The following is a 16,972-nucleotide window of genomic DNA, read 5'->3' as shown; positions in this document are numbered from 1 at the left end:
AGCGATGAGGGGCCGCGGCGGCCCGAGGCTGCACTATCCAGGGCGGGGGGCTGCACTGGGGCTCAGGCCTGGGGCCCTGCATATCGCCCAGCGTTATCCCGGGCTAGCACTGATCGAGCATGGCTTATTCATGTGCCTGGGCGGCGGGATGGCGGAGCCCCACAACCTGCATGGCACCCGTTGTTATGCAGCGCCTCCACGGGCCGGCGAAGCGCTATGCAGGGCGCGGGGTGCGGCCCGGCCCCGCTCTCTGGCTCGTCGCCTCTCAGTAAAGATGGCGCACAGCGGTCGGTGGCGCTTCCCCGCCCGGCCCGGCAGCGGCGGCTGGGGCCGCCGGGGCCCGGGGGGGTCCCGCCTACGGGTGCCGGCCGTGCATAGCCTGCGGCCCGCCGAACCTGCGGCGGCGCCGGCGACGGCGGGCGAGGGCGAGCGCGGCGGCCCGTGCTCCGGCGGGGCGGCGGGAAGCGGCGGAGGCGGGGCAGCGCCGGGCCCCGGCGGCCCCGCGGCCGCGGCCGGTCCCGGCTTCGACGCGGCGCTCCAGGTCTCGGCCACCATCGGCATCAACCTCCGGCGGTTCCGAGCGGCCTGCGGCACCGAGGCGGGCAGCGGAGAGGTGAGAGGGGCGGCGGGGCGGGGGCGGGGGGGCGCGGCGGGCGGGCGGGTCCCGGGCGCAGCATCCCCGACGCCCCGGCGGCGGCGGCGCGAACACACCCGGGCGCACCCACCCAGCCCCGGCCGCACAGCCCGCCCGTCTCCGGACACACCTCCCGCGCCCCGCACAAAGGGCGCGCCCGGCGGGGGGGGCCCTGGGGGGGCGGGTGGCGGGACCAGGCGGGCGGGACCCGGTGCCGGTCCGTGTCCGGCCGCCCTCGCGGTCCCTCCCCGCGCACGCGACTTGCCGCCGGTGCGTCCTCCCTGCCGCCGCCTCCATTATCCGGCTCCCGCCGCTCCCGCGCCCGCGGCGGGGCGGGATGCGGTGCGCACAGCCCGCTGCCGGCAGCGAGGTAGGATGGATGGGCCGGGGCCGCCCGGTGCGCCCGGTGCCGAGGATGCTCGGCGGGGTGACGCGTCCTTCCCCGGGCGCGGGGGCTCCAGGGGGCTCCAGGGGGCTGGGCTGCCGGCCCCTCCTGCGGGCCCGGCGGTGAGTGTCGCGCACCGGCCCTCCCCCTTCTTCTCCTCCTCCTCCTCGTCCTCCTCCTCTTTCTCACTCTCGCCGTTGGGGATGCCCCAGGCGGAGCTTGGGGCGGCGGGCCCGTTGCGAGAGGCCGTTCCGCGGTACTAGGAGAGGTAGTGCTCCTTCTTTTCTTCTTTTTTTTCTTTTTTTTTTGAGTTGCTGTTCTTCCTCCCTTTTTTTTTTTAAGCCTTTCTAAGGCAGCCGGAGTGGGCGTGCGACAACAACCCACCTATTGACAGAACAGGGAAGACATGATGGGGGTGTGTTACTACGAGCTGCAGCGTTGCTTTCCCCCAGTTGTTTTGCATCGCTCCTTAGCGGCATCCTTGCGCCGGCAAGAGAATTCCCCAGGTCTTTTGTACCAGGAGGGATTTCTTATAGATTTTTGAAGGGCCAGCTCCGTCTCCTCTTCTCCAGGCAGGTTGCCAGCTGTAGGGTAGGTGAATGTATCTTTGCATTTTGTCTGTATAAAGACCAGTTGGTTTCCTTTCCCATGACTGGCCGTAGCAGAGGTCATTAAAACATACATGAAAATACAGTTTTCTTGTGTCTTTCTGGCCTGGTTTTGGCATTTTCTGTTGGGTGCCATGAAGTGGAGCTCTTGGCTCATGGCTGAGCTGGAGGAGTACCTTGCCTGTAGAGTGGCAGTTCCCACGGGCTGCAGTGCTGGAGGAGCTGGGTTGTGTTTGCAGGAGCAGAGCTGAGCGTGGGGACACTCCTGCTCTCACCTGTGCAGACTTTGGGGTGTGAGTCACACTGCTCTCATTAACACCATCATCTCAGGGGCTGCACTTTGGGATACTTCTCTTTTTTGTTGTTTGCAATAGACATGGCTTGATGGAATTCCTGGCGTGCCTTGGGAAGCAGTTAATATCTCACCAGTGCTAGTTCAGGGAGAGAAATGACTTGAGATCTGGCTAACCAAGCTGACCACAGAGTTAATAATCCAGGAGGTTTTTCATGTGGGGGGAGGCAAGTTGCTTTGTTTCTTTTCCTTTTCTTTATTTTTTTTTTTTCCTAAGATGACATTGGGCTGTGGTTTGTTTAATTCCAGTTGTATTCAAGTATATTTTTGCATCTCAAAAAAGCCCTAAAACATATTTGAGACATCTTTTTGAGTTTAGCCTTTAGGGTATTTTTGCTTTAAAGTAAAATAGCTTGAATGCATTGTAGGTGTGGCAGCTGATTAATACGGGGTCTCCTGGATTTTAAGAATTCTACCTATTACATCATTTTTCTACTTAGCTGCTAATAGCTTTTCTCTAATAGCATTGCATACAGTAGAAAGTAATGATAAACATTGATTTGTGGCTTGGTGTTTGTAGGCTCAGTTTTGTCTGTCCCTCATGAGCCAGGCAGGGGCAGACCCCAGGTGTTTCCCCTCTCTCTGGATTTACAGCATGCTGGTACTCTTGGGCATACTCAGAGGAGATCCTCACAAACATTCAGATTGGGTTAACTCACCCACTTGGTTCCTTTTCTTTGGTGATGCTCAAGAAACACAACATTTTTGCCTCAAAGGACATAGTTCTCCTGGCTGGTGAGTTGTGCACTTGTCTTAGTCCTAGTGAAGATTACAGTCCCCGGAGGCTGCTTTTTTCTGTCCTGCAGTACAGATTCTCTGGGGAGGGGTGAGGGTGTGAAGAGGGCTCTGGCACATGGGGGCTGCCTGTGGCCTCTGCGGAGCAGAGGACAGCTGTGTGCAGTTTCTGGGACCCGTGGGGCAGCTGCTCTGCAGGATGTGCTCTTCTGGAAGGGGGCTTGCAGAAGACCCCCTCATATTAGGGCTCACCATGGCCTCTCAGTCACTGCTTGGGGCTCTTGCTGTTCTTTTCCACAAGGTTGAGGGTCCTTCCTGAGCCAAGCCAGGTACAGTATTCAACTGAGTGGCCATTATTCCTCAGGAGGAAACTCTGAGCACTTGTTTTGAGGAGCCAGTGGCAATCAGAGGAAGAAGTTGTGTTACCTCTTTATTTACAACTTCTGCTCCGCATGCTTAATTTTTTTCTACCTCATTCTTGTCTGCACTAGTGTAGATACCTGTTGAAATTGGGTATTACCACCAAGTTAGATGCAGGAGTAATGTTGTCCAGAACAAGTATTCGACTCAGTCTTTCCCTTGTCTCCTTGACAGTTTCATAGTATGTGGCAAACTGTGTTTCTCATTTAAAAGGTACCTGAATTATGGGGTGTCAGGGCATTCTCCTCAGATTCAGGTCACTTTGTACAAAGCCTTGTCTTCTGCTGCAGCTCAGTCTTGCACTGAGTTATCTTGAAACCAGCTCACATTAAAGGAGCCACATTCTGATACTTCATTTTAACACCAGAAGAATTGCTGGGGGACTTTTTGCACAGTGAAGCTGTAACTGGTTGAACAGTAGCATTTGTACTGGGTGCTAACCTTTCAGCTTGGTGTGAGTGGCACTGTAGGAGCAAGAAAAAGATGATTGCATTTTCTTTGTTCATTATGTCAATATTTGGTATAAAAGAAGCATAAAAGTAGTTGTTAAATATCTGCTCTGCCTGTCAGTTTAGAGCTTCCTGCCCATGTGTGAAGGGGATTGAAGCTTTGGGGCATAAAAGTTGAGCGTGTGCTGGATGCATGCTGGCAGTATTGGCTGAAAGTTGCAGAAGCTCAAGCTTGGCAGTTGGATGTGGTGGTAATGGTGATGTCCCTGGCACCACCATGATTATACCTGGGGCATAATGTTTTATGTTGGATTTGTGGACGTTTGCTGATGCCTGGAATGTTTGGAAATGGTACCAGATCCATGTCCTGGGAGTAAGGATTATCTTCCATACTGATGCCAGGACTGGCAAAATAGATCTGTATTCTCAGTAACACGTTTGTGATAGACCCACCCTGAGCCTCAGCCCCATAAAGAGCAATATATTCTTTCTAATTCTAAAAAACCTGGACTCTGGAAGCTGCAGCCCTAATCACCATTGTGTTGCCATGGGTGATGCCTGCAGCAGTGTAGTTTGGGGGTTGTCATGGAGGTGACCAGGCCAAGAGCTGCTGTGGGATCTCAAGACGTTCTCTGTAGGTCAGTGCTGCTCCCAGGTGAAGCCCCAGCAAAGTCTGTGCATCACTCCTGGTCAAAGCTTTAGCTGAATGGAACAATGGAAGGACAAATGTCCCCTCATCTGACTTGGTGCATAAGGATCACTCCAAGTGCTCAGCTGTTTATTATTGGAGTTGCATCACAAGTAGTGGCTTGGGAAGCATCTCCCTGAACTCCCAGCAGACTCTGCTCTGCTCCAGCACCCAGTGTTCGTCTCAGGGTTACTACCTGCCAACCTCCAAGGGTGTTTACTCTGCTGAAAGCAGGGGAGTCTGGTAGATGTTGTGCTGCAGTCACTAAGCAGGCATCTGAATGAGCTTCTAAAAATAGCTTATCCCTTTCCAAGAAAGTGAGGTGCTGTCTAACTTGGGCCAGACCCAGGGTGGGGAATAGGAAGGACAGCATTGGTCAGGTGACTCTATTGTAAAATAAACTTTTTCAGGTGATGGTTGGAGTGGCTGCATTGCTGGTCTAGAGGCCCTTGCAACTTCACAGACCCATAGTGGTATGGTTTACACTGATATTCCTCAGACAGAGATCAGAACATCAGTTAGTGCCTGCAGGATAGTTTCTCCTTTGAAGGTGGATTTTCCTGTGAGATCTTTAACTGGAAATGTTTTGAAAAGTAATATTGCTCAAGAGCATTGTGACAGACATTTGCTTGCAACTTCTCTGTTCTTTAGTAGCTGGGTTACTTCAGGAAAAGCCATTCTTTATATGTGCACAACTCTGAAGTTGAACCCAGCTGGGATAGTGCAATGTTTGAATGGGAAATGTATGTGCTGCCCACAGAGAGATCATACCATGTGTGTGCTTGGTTAGTCTTCATGTCTGGCATGAGGCAAGCCTTCCCTCTCATCCTTTAATTTATAATCCTGAGTGGCCTTTTTTGCATTGCATTATTCTCTTTCAGGTAAATGAGGCCATGTTCAAAATCTTCATGGTTTTTAATCACTCTCATCTGTCATGACATTTCTGAAAAACCGAAGGGAGGCTGTTTCTGCCTAGTTTGCCTCAAAGCTGCATTTTGGCATGTGATGGCCAGCTGTACCGTTTAGCCTGGCAAGTGCTGAGTGATACTTAGTGGCTTTCTTCATCATCTCTGACAGGTTGCAGGGCTGCCTTCCCAGCTAGTGATAGTGACCATTCTGAGGTCACCAATACACCCAGGAATGCCACTGAACACACAAGCACAAGTAACATATTGGTCATACTACTTGTGGTTGTAAATGAAGCAGAAGTGATTGTTTTGTGGAAGGAGCCGTTTTGCTGTAGATGCTTCTGGTGACTGGTTGGTAAGAAATGGAAAAAATTATCGTTCCCAGGCTATTGGGCCAAAGCCAGTATTAATGTTGGAAACAGTACTTTATCTTACATTGGCAAAGCAAGATAACAGAGCTCAGTTTGAAAATAATGCAAGTTGTAATCATGGATTGACAGGTGATTGTCAAATATATGGCAAATACTGATTTAGTAGCCAGAGATAAAATAATAATGACTTTAGGACTCAGAATAACAAAATGAAGAGAAGATCTGTAGCAGCCACAGGAACTTGGAGGCCAGTGCAAGTCAGGAAATCGCACAGGTTGAGCAGCTGATCCCTCAACGTTTCTAAACCTGACTGTTCTTAGGTATTTGTTATTTCTCAGTGCCTTGTCTGGGTTTCAGGCCACATGTGTCTCTGCTGGCAGCTTCTCCCTCTGTCAGGGCTGGGGACCCCTTCCCTTCCCTGCCCTTCCCTGCCCACGCGGGCAGGGCTGCAGCGCCCAGCGATGTTTACATGCTGCTGTAGCCCACGTGCTCTGGAGCAGAGGCAGGCCTGTCGCTGCTCTGCTGGCAGTGCTGCGGGACTGAAGTTGAGTTTCTCCCTTTCTGGGAATGGCCTTCAGGGGTGCTCTGTGATGCAAGGTGTCTCAGGCAGAAGCAGTGTCTTCTGGCATAATGTAATTTATTTTATGCTACTTTATCATTGCTTTTGCTGGATTTCTTGTCATCTCTGCTGCAAGTTGTATTTCCTTTTTAGCAATTTTTTGTTAAAGGAGCAAATGCCAGTATCTTTTTTGGGTAAGGAGAATCCTCTAGAATCCTTTTGTGCTTCATTCACAGTGGAGTTCATTTCAACATTAATATCCATATCCTCAAACTTCCTTCTACTCTCTCATTGCAGGATGAACAGTTTTTAGGTTTTGGTTCAGATGAAGAAGTCAAAGTACAAAGTCCCACAAGGTCCCCCACAGGTAAGTTCAAGCTGCAGGATTGGGTGTTGACTTTCTGTTTTCTTTTGTGATGATTTTGCTGTGCCTCTCCTGTTTGTTCATCAAATCTCATCCAGCATAAAAGCCACACCAGTCTTTAGATTCAATGCAGTTAGTTTTGGATTCTCTATGTCCAATCTGTAAAGGAGCAGGGAAAGTTTGAGTAAAGGAGTTATACTGATGAAACCAGTACTTGAAACCTCAAGTCAGTGTTCTGGAGAGGCAGCTATTTAAAGAGTAAGGGTCTGAACTGGTTTGACTATTTTAGTATTCTTCAGTAGACTTCTTTCTGCCTGTGTTGTCAATAAATGCTCTCACCAGAGCGCTTTGCTCTTCCACCATAATCATCTGCTCAGCTTGGCTTCAACAGCAAACTGTGGTGGAGCACCTTGCTAGTGCAAGGGAAGATCCAGAACTGAAATAGCTGGACTTGGTGAGAGTGCAGTGAAATGCATTGGTCAAGGTGGGTAATCAAGTCTTGTGCTTGATGGCTCCAAGGCAGTGCTGAGTATTAACTATGTCTCAAAGCTAAAACCAGTTTTTAGTAAATTTTCTTGTATCAGCCTTGTGTAGGTTGTTCTTGCTCTCTTGACCTCTCCCTTAGCAGTGCAGATGGATGGCACTCGAAAGGAAGGATTTTTTGTCTTTCAGCTGGCTGTGAGCTGCTTTAAAAAAATGTATAAAAATTCATGTGTTTAAAAGGTACCATGTGCCCTTGAGAATTACTGCTCCATCCCAGCATGAAGTTGGTGCTGGGCTTGTGCAATATATAATTGTTGGGAAAAGGCTAGCTTGCATTTTTAAACAAGTTATCTACATGGTATTTTATGTGGGAAAAGACATTTGTTGGGAAGGTATTCTCTACATGTAGTGCCAAAACTATTTTTATTTGTTGATTTTATTAAATGTTTTGGCAACGTATGGGCAGTGTGAATGATACTGAGTAAACACTTGTTTGACCTGAGTAATGCTCATCCCACACTTGGAGAAATTTAATATGTTCCCTGCATTCTCTGTTTCCCTCTCAGTTAAATCTAGTCCACGGAAACCTCGCGGGAGGCCCCGGAGCAGTTCTGACCGAAGTTCAGCTGTACTGTCAGACTCTTCATCAGTGTGTTCCCCTTCAAGCAAGTCTGAAACCACATCCATGGAGAAAGTAAAGAAGAAGGAGTCGAAGAGTGGGGAAAAAAGACGAGGAAGACCTCCAGCACTTACAAGTGTGAAGTTCAAGTTGTCACAGGAAAAGGACACATCGGACATTCAGAAGGGCAGTAAAGAAGAAAAAGAGAGTCTGAAAAAAATCAAAAGATCACCATCCACTACATTTCAGCAAGCAACTAAAATCAAGAAATTAAGAACTAGTAAGCTTTCCCCACTGAAATCTAAATTTAAGCCTGGGGCAAAACTTCAGATTGGGAGGAAGAGCGTTCAGATCGTGCGCAGGAGAGGCAGGCCACCGTCCTCTGAACGTTTAAAGACTTCCTCAACTTTGGTCATGAACTCACAGCTGGAGAAGCCCCAGAGGATTCGCAAAGAAAAGGATGGCACACCGCCTCTCACAAAGGAGGAGAAGGCTGCTGTCAGACAGAGTCCACGCAGGATTAAGCCTGTCAGGATTATACCTTCCACCAAAAGGACGGATGCTGCGATTGCTAAGCAACTCTTGCAGAGGGCTAAAAAGGGAGCACAAAAAAAGATTGAGAAAGAAGCAGCCAAACTGCAGGGCAGGATGGGGAGAACACAGCTCAAAAATATTCGACAGTTTATCATGCCAGTTGTGAGTGCAATCTCATCGCGGATTATCAAAACACCCAAACGGTTTATTGAGGATGAAGACTACGATCCTCCTATTAAAATATCCAGACTAGAATCCACACCAAACAGCAGGTTCAGCACTACATCTTGTGGCTCCAGTGAAAAGTCCAGCGCCGCTTCTCAACATTCATCTCAGATGTCTTCAGATTCCTCACGGTCCAGCAGCCCCAGCGTGGATACATCTACAGACTCCCAGGCTTCTGAGGAGATGCAGATGCTTTCTGAGGAGCGAAGCAATACTCCAGAAGTTCACACTCCCCTGCCTGTTTCTCAGTCCCCTGAAAATGATAATGGTGATAGGAGAAATAGAAGGTTTTCGATAACAGAAAGAAGTTTTGGCCAGAGGACTGCAAAAAAGCTGTCAGCCTTACCAAGCATGCCACAGCAGCAGTCCTCCTCCTCTCCTCCTCCCCCTTTGCTCACTCCCCCCCCACCACTGCAGCCTGCTTCAAGCATCTCAGACCATACCCCTTGGCTTATGCCTCCAACCATACCGTTAGCCTCACCCTTTCTTCCTGCTTCTGCTGCACCGATTCAAGAGAAACGAAAGTCAATTCTGCGAGAGCCAACATTTAGGTGGACCTCTCTGAAACATTCCAGGTCAGAGCCACAGTACTTCTCATCAGCAAAATATGCCAAAGAGGGTCTTATTCGCAAACCGATATTTGATAACTTCAGACCCCCGCCGCTAACACCAGAGGACGTTGGCTTTGCATCTGGCTTCTCAACGCCAGGTGCGACAGCTCCCACGCGTCTCTTTTCACTTCACTCTGGAGCCAGGTTTGATATGCACAAGAGAAGTCCTCTGCTGCGAGCACCACGATTCACACCAAGTGAGGCCCACTCCCGCATCTTCGAGTCTGTGACCTTGCCCTCGTCAGTCGGCCGTGCCACCACAGGCACCTCTGCCACAGGCACGTCCTCTCGGCGGCGCAAGAGGAAAGCGTTCAGCCCCATCCGATCAGAACCCAGATCTCCTTCACACTCCATGAGGACGAGGAGCGGAAGGCTTAGTACCTCTGACCTGACAACTCTCACTCCACAGTCTTCTGTCTCTTCCTCTTTAACTAGTATTTCAGTTAGTTCTCTTGCCACTAGTGCCTTAAATTCAACTTTTACTTTTCCCTCCCATTCCTTATCACAGTCTGGGGAATCAGCAGAAAGAAGCCAGAGACCAAGGAAGCAGACGAATGCTCCAGCAGAGCCTTTCCCATCTGGTAGTCCTGCTCCTCTCTTCCCCTGGTTCACATCAAGTCCCCAGACAGAGAGAGGTAAAAACAAGGACAGGGCAGCAGAAGAGCTCTCCAAAGATAAAGATGCTGACAAAGCCCTGGAGAAGGACAAGAGCAGAGAGAAAGACAGAGAGAGAGAAAAGGAGAACAAACGGGAGTCAAAGAAAGAGAAAAGGAGAAAAGGGTCAGAAGTACAGAATACCACTGCTTTGTTTCCTGTAGGTAAAATGCCCAAAGAAAAAGTCAGCGAAGACGCTGCAGCATCATCATCTGCCAAAAAAACTGCCGGGCGGAAGAAGTCTACAGCAGCAGATCCCACGGCAGAGGTTTCCACTGCTGCTCTGGTAGATACAACAGCTGTCAAAACCAAAACATCCAAGAAAGGTAGAGGGGGGCTGGACAAATCAGACCTGGATCTCAGCCCCACTGTGCCATCTTTGGAGAAGGAAAAAGCTCTCCGTCTTTCTGCTCCTTCATCAAGCACTGTTAAACATTCTGCTTCCTCCATCAGTTCTATGTTGGCTCAAGCAGACAAACTGCCAATGACTGACAAGAGGGTAGCTAGTCTTCTGAAAAAGGCAAAAGCCCAGCTGTACAAGATTGAGAAGAGCAAGTCCCTCAAACAAGCAGATCAGCCAAAAGCACAGGTACTCCTTTTTCCAAGTTGGGTTTTTTACTAGAGTGCATCTTACTTTGAACTTGTCCTGAAAGTCACAAATAGCTTTTGTATACTGAGCGTGAAGAATTAATGTGCCAAGCTAAGCAGCTGTTAGTGCAACAGATGGCAAACGACCCAAAACCAAGAAGCCCTGGGCAGAAGCTGAGGGGAAGAGGGATCTGCTGCATAGTCAGCTCAGAGGGGAGCTGCATGCATTTTGGAGACCAGTACAGCATAGCTGCTTACTGGGTTTCTCTGAACAACTATAAGTAAAGCCATCATCTAGAGTAGTACTCACTCTGAAAAGTGCAGTTCCAGCAAAATGCAGTGTCTGTCTTTGCCTTGAGGTTACTTGGGGGCCCTTCTCGAGTATAAAGTTGGCTTCTGAAGGAAAGTTATTTCTTGATCTTTCTGGTTTTTAACTTTACACAGTGATCTCTCACTTGTAGGAGGGAGGAAGATCCATTGGAATTTTTCATCTGATTTGGGGAACTGCTTCCTACCACTTTGCTCTTTTCCCTCTTCCCCACCCCAAAACCACCCTTTTCTGCAGTCCTCTTTACCTGCCAGAAAGGGAGATGAGATATGTTTTCAGGAAATACTTTTTATTTAAACTTTTACTTTTTGTAACAGCACTAGTGTTGAAAATCGCTAGTACGTATTTCAAGTAGAGAAGCCTCCAGCTGTTTATTTCTGAAATGAAGATGCCCATGCATCTGTGTGACTGGCCTGGTGTAGCAGAAGCCCAGATTCTCACAGTTGCTTATTTGGGATAGTTATTTCAGTGGGAGACATTCCAGAATCTTACTAAAACATGGAAAATTGAAATGCTCAATTTGTTTAGTATCTCAGTAAACCCCTTACCTGAAACATCAGCAGCTGCAAAGCTCTCAAACAGCCTCAAATACTATTTGCTTATGTTGGATCAATCAGCACCAAATGCTGCTCCAATTCCAGTGGACTCTGATTTTTTTAATGTCAGTTCCTTGATAATGTGGCTTCATGAGCAAGTTGGCTTTCCAGTAGTGGATGGAGACTTACCTTGGAATTCCAGTTGAGTCACAACTCTTGTTCTCTTGCATTTATTCTTTCTTGGATAACTGAGGCTTAGAAGGCCAAGTCCGTTTTTGTCCTGATTATTACAATCTGCAAGCTAAGATACAATTTGCTTAGAAGTCTCTATGCATGTTTCTCAGTCTCATTTTGGTAACTTTCTTAGGAATACTGTCTGCTCTCATGTTCTGAAATCTAGGGGCAAGAGAGTGATTCATCAGAAACGTCAGTCCGAGGACCACGAATCAAACACGTTTGCAGGAGAGCAGCTGTCGCACTGGGCCGCAAGCGCGCGGTGTTTCCTGATGACATGCCCACTCTGAGTGCCTTACCATGGGAAGAGCGGGAGAAGATACTGTCTTCCATGGGGAATGATGGTGAGTTAGGATTTCTGGTTTTCATCTGCAGGCCCATACAAAGTCAGCTTCTGGTGATTGCTTTAAATGAGGACTTCAAGTGATTAACAAGGGAAAGTATGTTAAAGAGCTCTGGGCTCTCTATTACAGTGCCACTCAAACAGGGTTAATCCTTTAAGCTGTTGGGAATTGTGTTAAATATGTGTGTTTTGCACCAAACCTGTGTTCCGCCAAGGGGCGTGTGTGCATATACATGTGTATGCGCACAATCTCATGTGGCTTTGCAGATGAACTTAGGCTTCATGGGCTAAATTAGATACTCCTGAATGATTCTTTGACATCAGAAAATTCACATTAGAAATGTTCTTTTGGTAGATAAGTCATCGATAGCTGGCTCAGAAGAGGCTGAACCTGTTGCTCCACCCATCAAGCCCATTAAGCCGGTCACCAGAAACAAGGCCCAGCAAGAGCCTCCGGTGAAGAAGGGCCGGCGCTCCAGGCGCTGTGGGCAGTGTTCAGGCTGCCAGGTTCCAGAGGACTGTGGGGTCTGCACTAACTGTCTAGACAAACCCAAGTTTGGTGGGCGCAATATAAAGAAGCAGTGCTGCAAGTAAGTGTGTCTGAGAAGCTGTTGAGCTAATCCCTGCTCTGAGTGGGATAAGTGTACCCACGATCTGGGCCAGGAACCGCAGATTTGCACTGTGTCATGGGCTTGGACTGAGCTTGACCTGGTCTGAAGCTTGATCAAAGGAAGGGACTGTAAACAGTTTGAGAGTCGAGACCACAATTCAAGGTGCAGTAGTTATGAGCTTTCTCTGGAGTTCACTTCTAGTTTATTCTGCTCAGTTTGATGAGAGTGGCAGAGTACTGGGGATTGTTTGGTGTAAGATCTGTGGGTTTTGTTAGGCAGTACAGGATTTTGCAAGGAAGGCAATATGCACATAAATATTTATCTCTTATTCTCCTAGACTGCATTCATGAAGAGCTTGTGTTTTCAAGCTGATGTTTATTTAGCTTATGTACACTTTGTATATCAAAGGATTAGGGTTAGGGTCTCTGGATCCTAACCATGGATCACAGGTGTGTCTGGATATTATTAAGAAATACCACTCCTCCATGATTTCTTCTGTCATTTTTTATACATATCACTTAGACTGAACCTTTTTCTTTTTTAATTGCAGTATTAAATTGATTTTACCAGACTAGATAAACTGTCTGAAAAGGCAGCTGCTAAAGTGGCACCAGTAGATTGTTGTGGTATAAGAGCTATTTATAAGCTTTGCTGTGAGAATTGCTGTGTGAGAACACTCTGCAGACTGCAAGGAATCTTGCTCTCAGCAGCTTTGCCCAGGCTTTGGGCTGGGTTTCAGAGCCATGGGCCCTGCTACAGGAATGGAGGCAGAAACAAAGCCTGGCCCAGTCTACAGAAGACATTTTATGCCAAGAATAGGACAAATAGGAAATAAAATTAAATAAAGTTAGCAAAAATCTTGGTCCCCTAATCCAGTCCCATGCTAAGAGTACTTGGTTTTGTCTGAACAAAAGTAGTGTATGTATTGATAATGTTCTTTTCAGTTTTTGATGTTGAGTATTTACAGACTTAATGTCTCTAAATGTCTGCCCTCTTGATGTCTGCATCTTTGTTCTGATTTCATGACATGTTCTTTCTTTTTAGAATGAGGAAATGTCAGAATCTACAGTGGATGCCTTCAAAAGCTTATCTCCAGAAGCAAGCTAAAGGTAGGCTAAAAGACTTGCCTTGAGTATAGTACAAGACAGAATTTTTTCTTTTCAGAGGTTTTGCTCTCTGTGCTGTTTTAGCTACACTGGGTTTATAAAGGTTATTCTGCTGGGGGCCAACCTGCCTGCACTGTTGGTGGCAAGTGCATGGGGCAGGAGAGATGTGAGTACTGACAGACATTGCCCATGCCTGTGTCTTTCAGCACTGGCCGGGTGCTGACTGGACTGGTTTGTTTCCTTCCTTTTGCTTCCTTTTCCTTCCTCACAAAATCTGCTCTCAGCTCTGAATCTGTATTACTGCAGGAGGGTGTTGCTTATTGCTGTTGCAAAATAGGGGCCCTAGGTGTGAGAGAACATAGACTGAAGTACAAACCAAGTTTATTTTTTGAGTACAGTTTTTTCTTTGGTATGACAGAGTGACAAAGTTCTGAATCAAAGTGTCTGTATCCTTGTTTCAAGAGAGCAGCAAATAATTTGAAGTCACACTATTTTGTTTATGTTGCTTTATCTGTGCTTCTTTTTCTTAGCTGCAAAAAAGAAAGAGAAGAAATCCAAGACAAATGAGAAGAAAGAAAGCCATTCTGGAAAAAACCAGTTGGACTCTGGACAGAAACAAACTCCTCAGGCTGTTGTACCAAGAGAAGACAATTCTGGGAAGAAGAGCAGTGAGCCTGCCCGTAAGCCTGTTGAGGAAAAGCATGAGGATGGGAATTCGTCCGTTCCTGTGTCAGAGCCCAAACAGGTCCCTGTGTCTGGTACCAGAAAGACTGGCAAGCAGATGTCCCAGCCAGTCCAGCTCCCTCCTCCTCAGCCACCAAGCTCAGGACCTTTGAAAAAAGAAGCACCTAAACCTAGCACTTCTGAGCCCAAGAAAAAGCAGACTCCCCAGCCAGAAATAGGTAAATGGGACTATTTATCCTCAATACATTTGAGTCATGTTAAGTAACAATACTGCTAAAAGCTGGTGCATTTTAAACCCAATGAATGCTTTATGGTGTGTTGAAATCTCAGCAGATTATTTTGGAAATTTTGCTTAGAACTGGCTTCCTTTTTCTTGAGTCACAGTATATGTTAGGGCAGGGAGAAAGATGGCTATCCTGGTTGGGACTCTTGAGTTGTATAGTCATGGCAGTCTTGAGGTGTATTTTCAGAATTGTTAAATCTGTCAACTTCCCATTCTGAATGTGAAACCAGGAGGATGTAATCTTTTATACAAAAGTATAGTACGCTATTGTATGTAGTGCAGAGCAGTGTGACCAGTCACCAGCCAGGCAGCTCTGGGATTTCTGTGGCTTTGCACTCACAATGCTCCAGACTGTGTGCAAAGCAAACTCTTCTTCTAGTCTTGCCTCAAAGAAACTGCTCATAGCTGGGGAGGTGCAGCCACAGAAGAGGGTGGAAAAGTTCTAGTCTAAAACTCATCACACATTACCCAGCTGATTTTTTTCCCTTTTCTTCTCTACAGGTGGCTGTTAGTTACTTGAAATACTCATAATTTTTCCCCCCCTTCCTAGGCACAGAACAAAGCAAACAGAAAAAAATTGCTCCCCGTCCAACTTTCCCTGTGAAACAGAAACCAAAAGAAAAGGTGAATACTGTTTTTTGTACAGTCAGTAAAATCTCAAGCACATGGAACTTCTGTCTGGAAAGTAGAACCATATTGCTTAAGCCTTTGCAGATTTTTTATTTGGTTCTTAAACATGTTAGGCTTTCCCTTGTGGCAGTATGTGGATAGCAGAAACCATGGCCTATGCCTAAGATTCAGTCTAGATGTTACTTTGGTATCCAAGATTTGTGTGTTGGAGGGTGGAGGCTAGCTTTTCCCTAAAAAATGCAACTACTTTAGTCTCAGAAATAGCTCAATCATGGAAAAAAAAAAAAAAAGAATTGTCCTAAGTAAACCTGAGGGAGAAGTGAGTAGAGCCTGTTTATACTCAGACTTGTCCCACTGCATCCAAACACCAACCCATGCTTTGATGAAAGAACAATGTGATGGTAAAGCACATGGAATTAGGAGTGTACTTGCATATGGAATGCTCTTAGGGAATCGTTTGTAGAATGGTCACTTCCCTGCAGCTTTGTAATACTTGCTAATTTTGTGCTGGTTTGGGGGTTTGTCTGTAAATTATTTATGGTATTGGATGTAACTGCTGATTAAGTTCTAACATCCAGAGTTGGGATTAATGCAGGCTCCTTTGCTTGACCAGGAAAAGCCCCCTCCTCTAAGCAAGCCAGAGAGCAGCACACTGAACTTGCTCAGCACTCTGACTAACGGCAGCAGTTCCAAGCAAAAGCCACCTACAGATGGAGTCCACAGAATCCGAGTGGATTTCAAGGTAGAGGACAAAATGTTTTAAGTATTTGAATGTCCGCTGGCTTTCAGACACTGGAACTAGAGTCCCCTGAAAGTGCTGGCAATAACTGCTGAGTTTGTGTGTCTGGTACCTTTCGAAGGGAACCGCCAAAATAGGAGCCTCATGATAAGTCACTTGGTTGATTTTTAAAAGCTTGTTATGCCTTTTTTTTCTTATAATTAGAGTACTGGATGAAGAGACACTTAAAGCTTTAAAACCTTAACTGTCTATGTGTGAGGATGAGCAAGAATTTGAGGTTTATGAAGAATGATTCCATTAAGATGGAACTTTAAAACCTTACCACAACTTGAGCCAACAAGATTTGGGGAAAATGTTAGTAACTTGTAATTCACAACGTTTGGGGTATATCTGGGGTTTTAAAATGATAATTCATGTACATTTTTGAACAGTGTTGAAATAATAATAAAATATTTTCCTAATAATTTTTCAGTTCATCTCTAAGTGTTGATACTGGAGATCATAGTGGGATCTCATAAGTGTTTTATACAAATATGGAGCTTTAATAAAGTATAATTCTTCTGAAATTTCACTTCTAGTAATACTTGTGCAATTGTGAAAAGCCTCGTCCTGTTCCTTAGGTTTGCTTTCCCTAGAAGGAAGGCTCTAGCATGCCACTGAGTGCTCTCGGCATGAACAGCGCCGAGGTGTGACTCTCCAGAATACACTGTAAAGTAGACTGAGGTAGACATTAAAACTATTCCAGTTTGAGGCATCTTAATCACAGGCCCTGAACTGAACAGTGGCGGGAGCATTTTGTAGTGATGTTGTGTTGCCTTGTTCTGCATGGTGATGTGTCCTTTTGTACTTTCAGGAGGACTGTGAAGTGGAGAATGTTTGGGAGATGGGTGGGTTAGGCATCGTCACCTCGGTACCTATTACTCCCAGGGTGGTGTGTTTTCTCTGTGCCAGCAGTGGACATGTGGAGGTAAAGCATTGTGTTCTGCTGTTGATGACTTAATTACAGCACTGTATTGTTACAAAAATAAATAAATAAAAATTATAATGACCTTAACCCAGAAGAATTCAAAATAATACCGGTAAATCTGTCTTTGCTAGAATTTGTCCCAAGATAATAAAGTCCAAGGTATTTAAAATCAGTTTGGGAACTCACATCTGATACAAAGCAAGAGTTTTGGCCTCTTTTAACCTGAAATAAAAAAGACTGCCCAATGGTGCTGACAGGTTTTAGACAGCCTTGACTTTTCCAGGTGTGTCCATACCTGCCAAGAGGTGTAAGCTGTTACAGAAA

The 16,972-nt window shown here is 46.7% G+C and overlaps 1 protein-coding gene across 2 annotated transcripts in view; it reads left to right on the top strand.

Annotated features, from left to right (window-relative positions):
- Positions 1–274: 274 nt before the first annotated feature.
- The window catches only part of KMT2A (lysine methyltransferase 2A), a 38,894-nt gene continuing 22,196 nt past the window's right edge, over positions 275–16,972 (top strand). The window contains exons 1-10 of one of the 2 annotated variants that reach the window (XM_063178262.1): positions 275–613; positions 6,407–6,476; positions 7,523–10,188; positions 11,452–11,629; positions 11,984–12,218; positions 13,284–13,348; positions 13,876–14,247; positions 14,863–14,936; positions 15,556–15,684; positions 16,535–16,648. In XM_063178262.1, coding sequence (XP_063034332.1) covers positions 275–613; positions 6,407–6,476; positions 7,523–10,188; positions 11,452–11,629; positions 11,984–12,218; positions 13,284–13,348; positions 13,876–14,247; positions 14,863–14,936; positions 15,556–15,684; positions 16,535–16,648 — 4,242 coding nt within the window. The remainder of the gene's footprint in view (positions 614–6,406; positions 6,477–7,522; positions 10,189–11,451; positions 11,630–11,983; positions 12,219–13,283; positions 13,349–13,875; positions 14,248–14,862; positions 14,937–15,555; positions 15,685–16,534; positions 16,649–16,972) is intronic. The other variant, XM_063178263.1, reaches the window with a different exon arrangement.

The sequence above is a fragment of the Melospiza melodia genome, chromosome 29 (assembly GCF_035770615.1).
Source record: "Melospiza melodia melodia isolate bMelMel2 chromosome 29, bMelMel2.pri, whole genome shotgun sequence".
NCBI classification, from domain to species: Eukaryota; Metazoa; Chordata; class Aves; order Passeriformes; family Passerellidae; genus Melospiza; species Melospiza melodia.
This window is presented reverse-complemented; position numbering and strand designations above follow the sequence as displayed.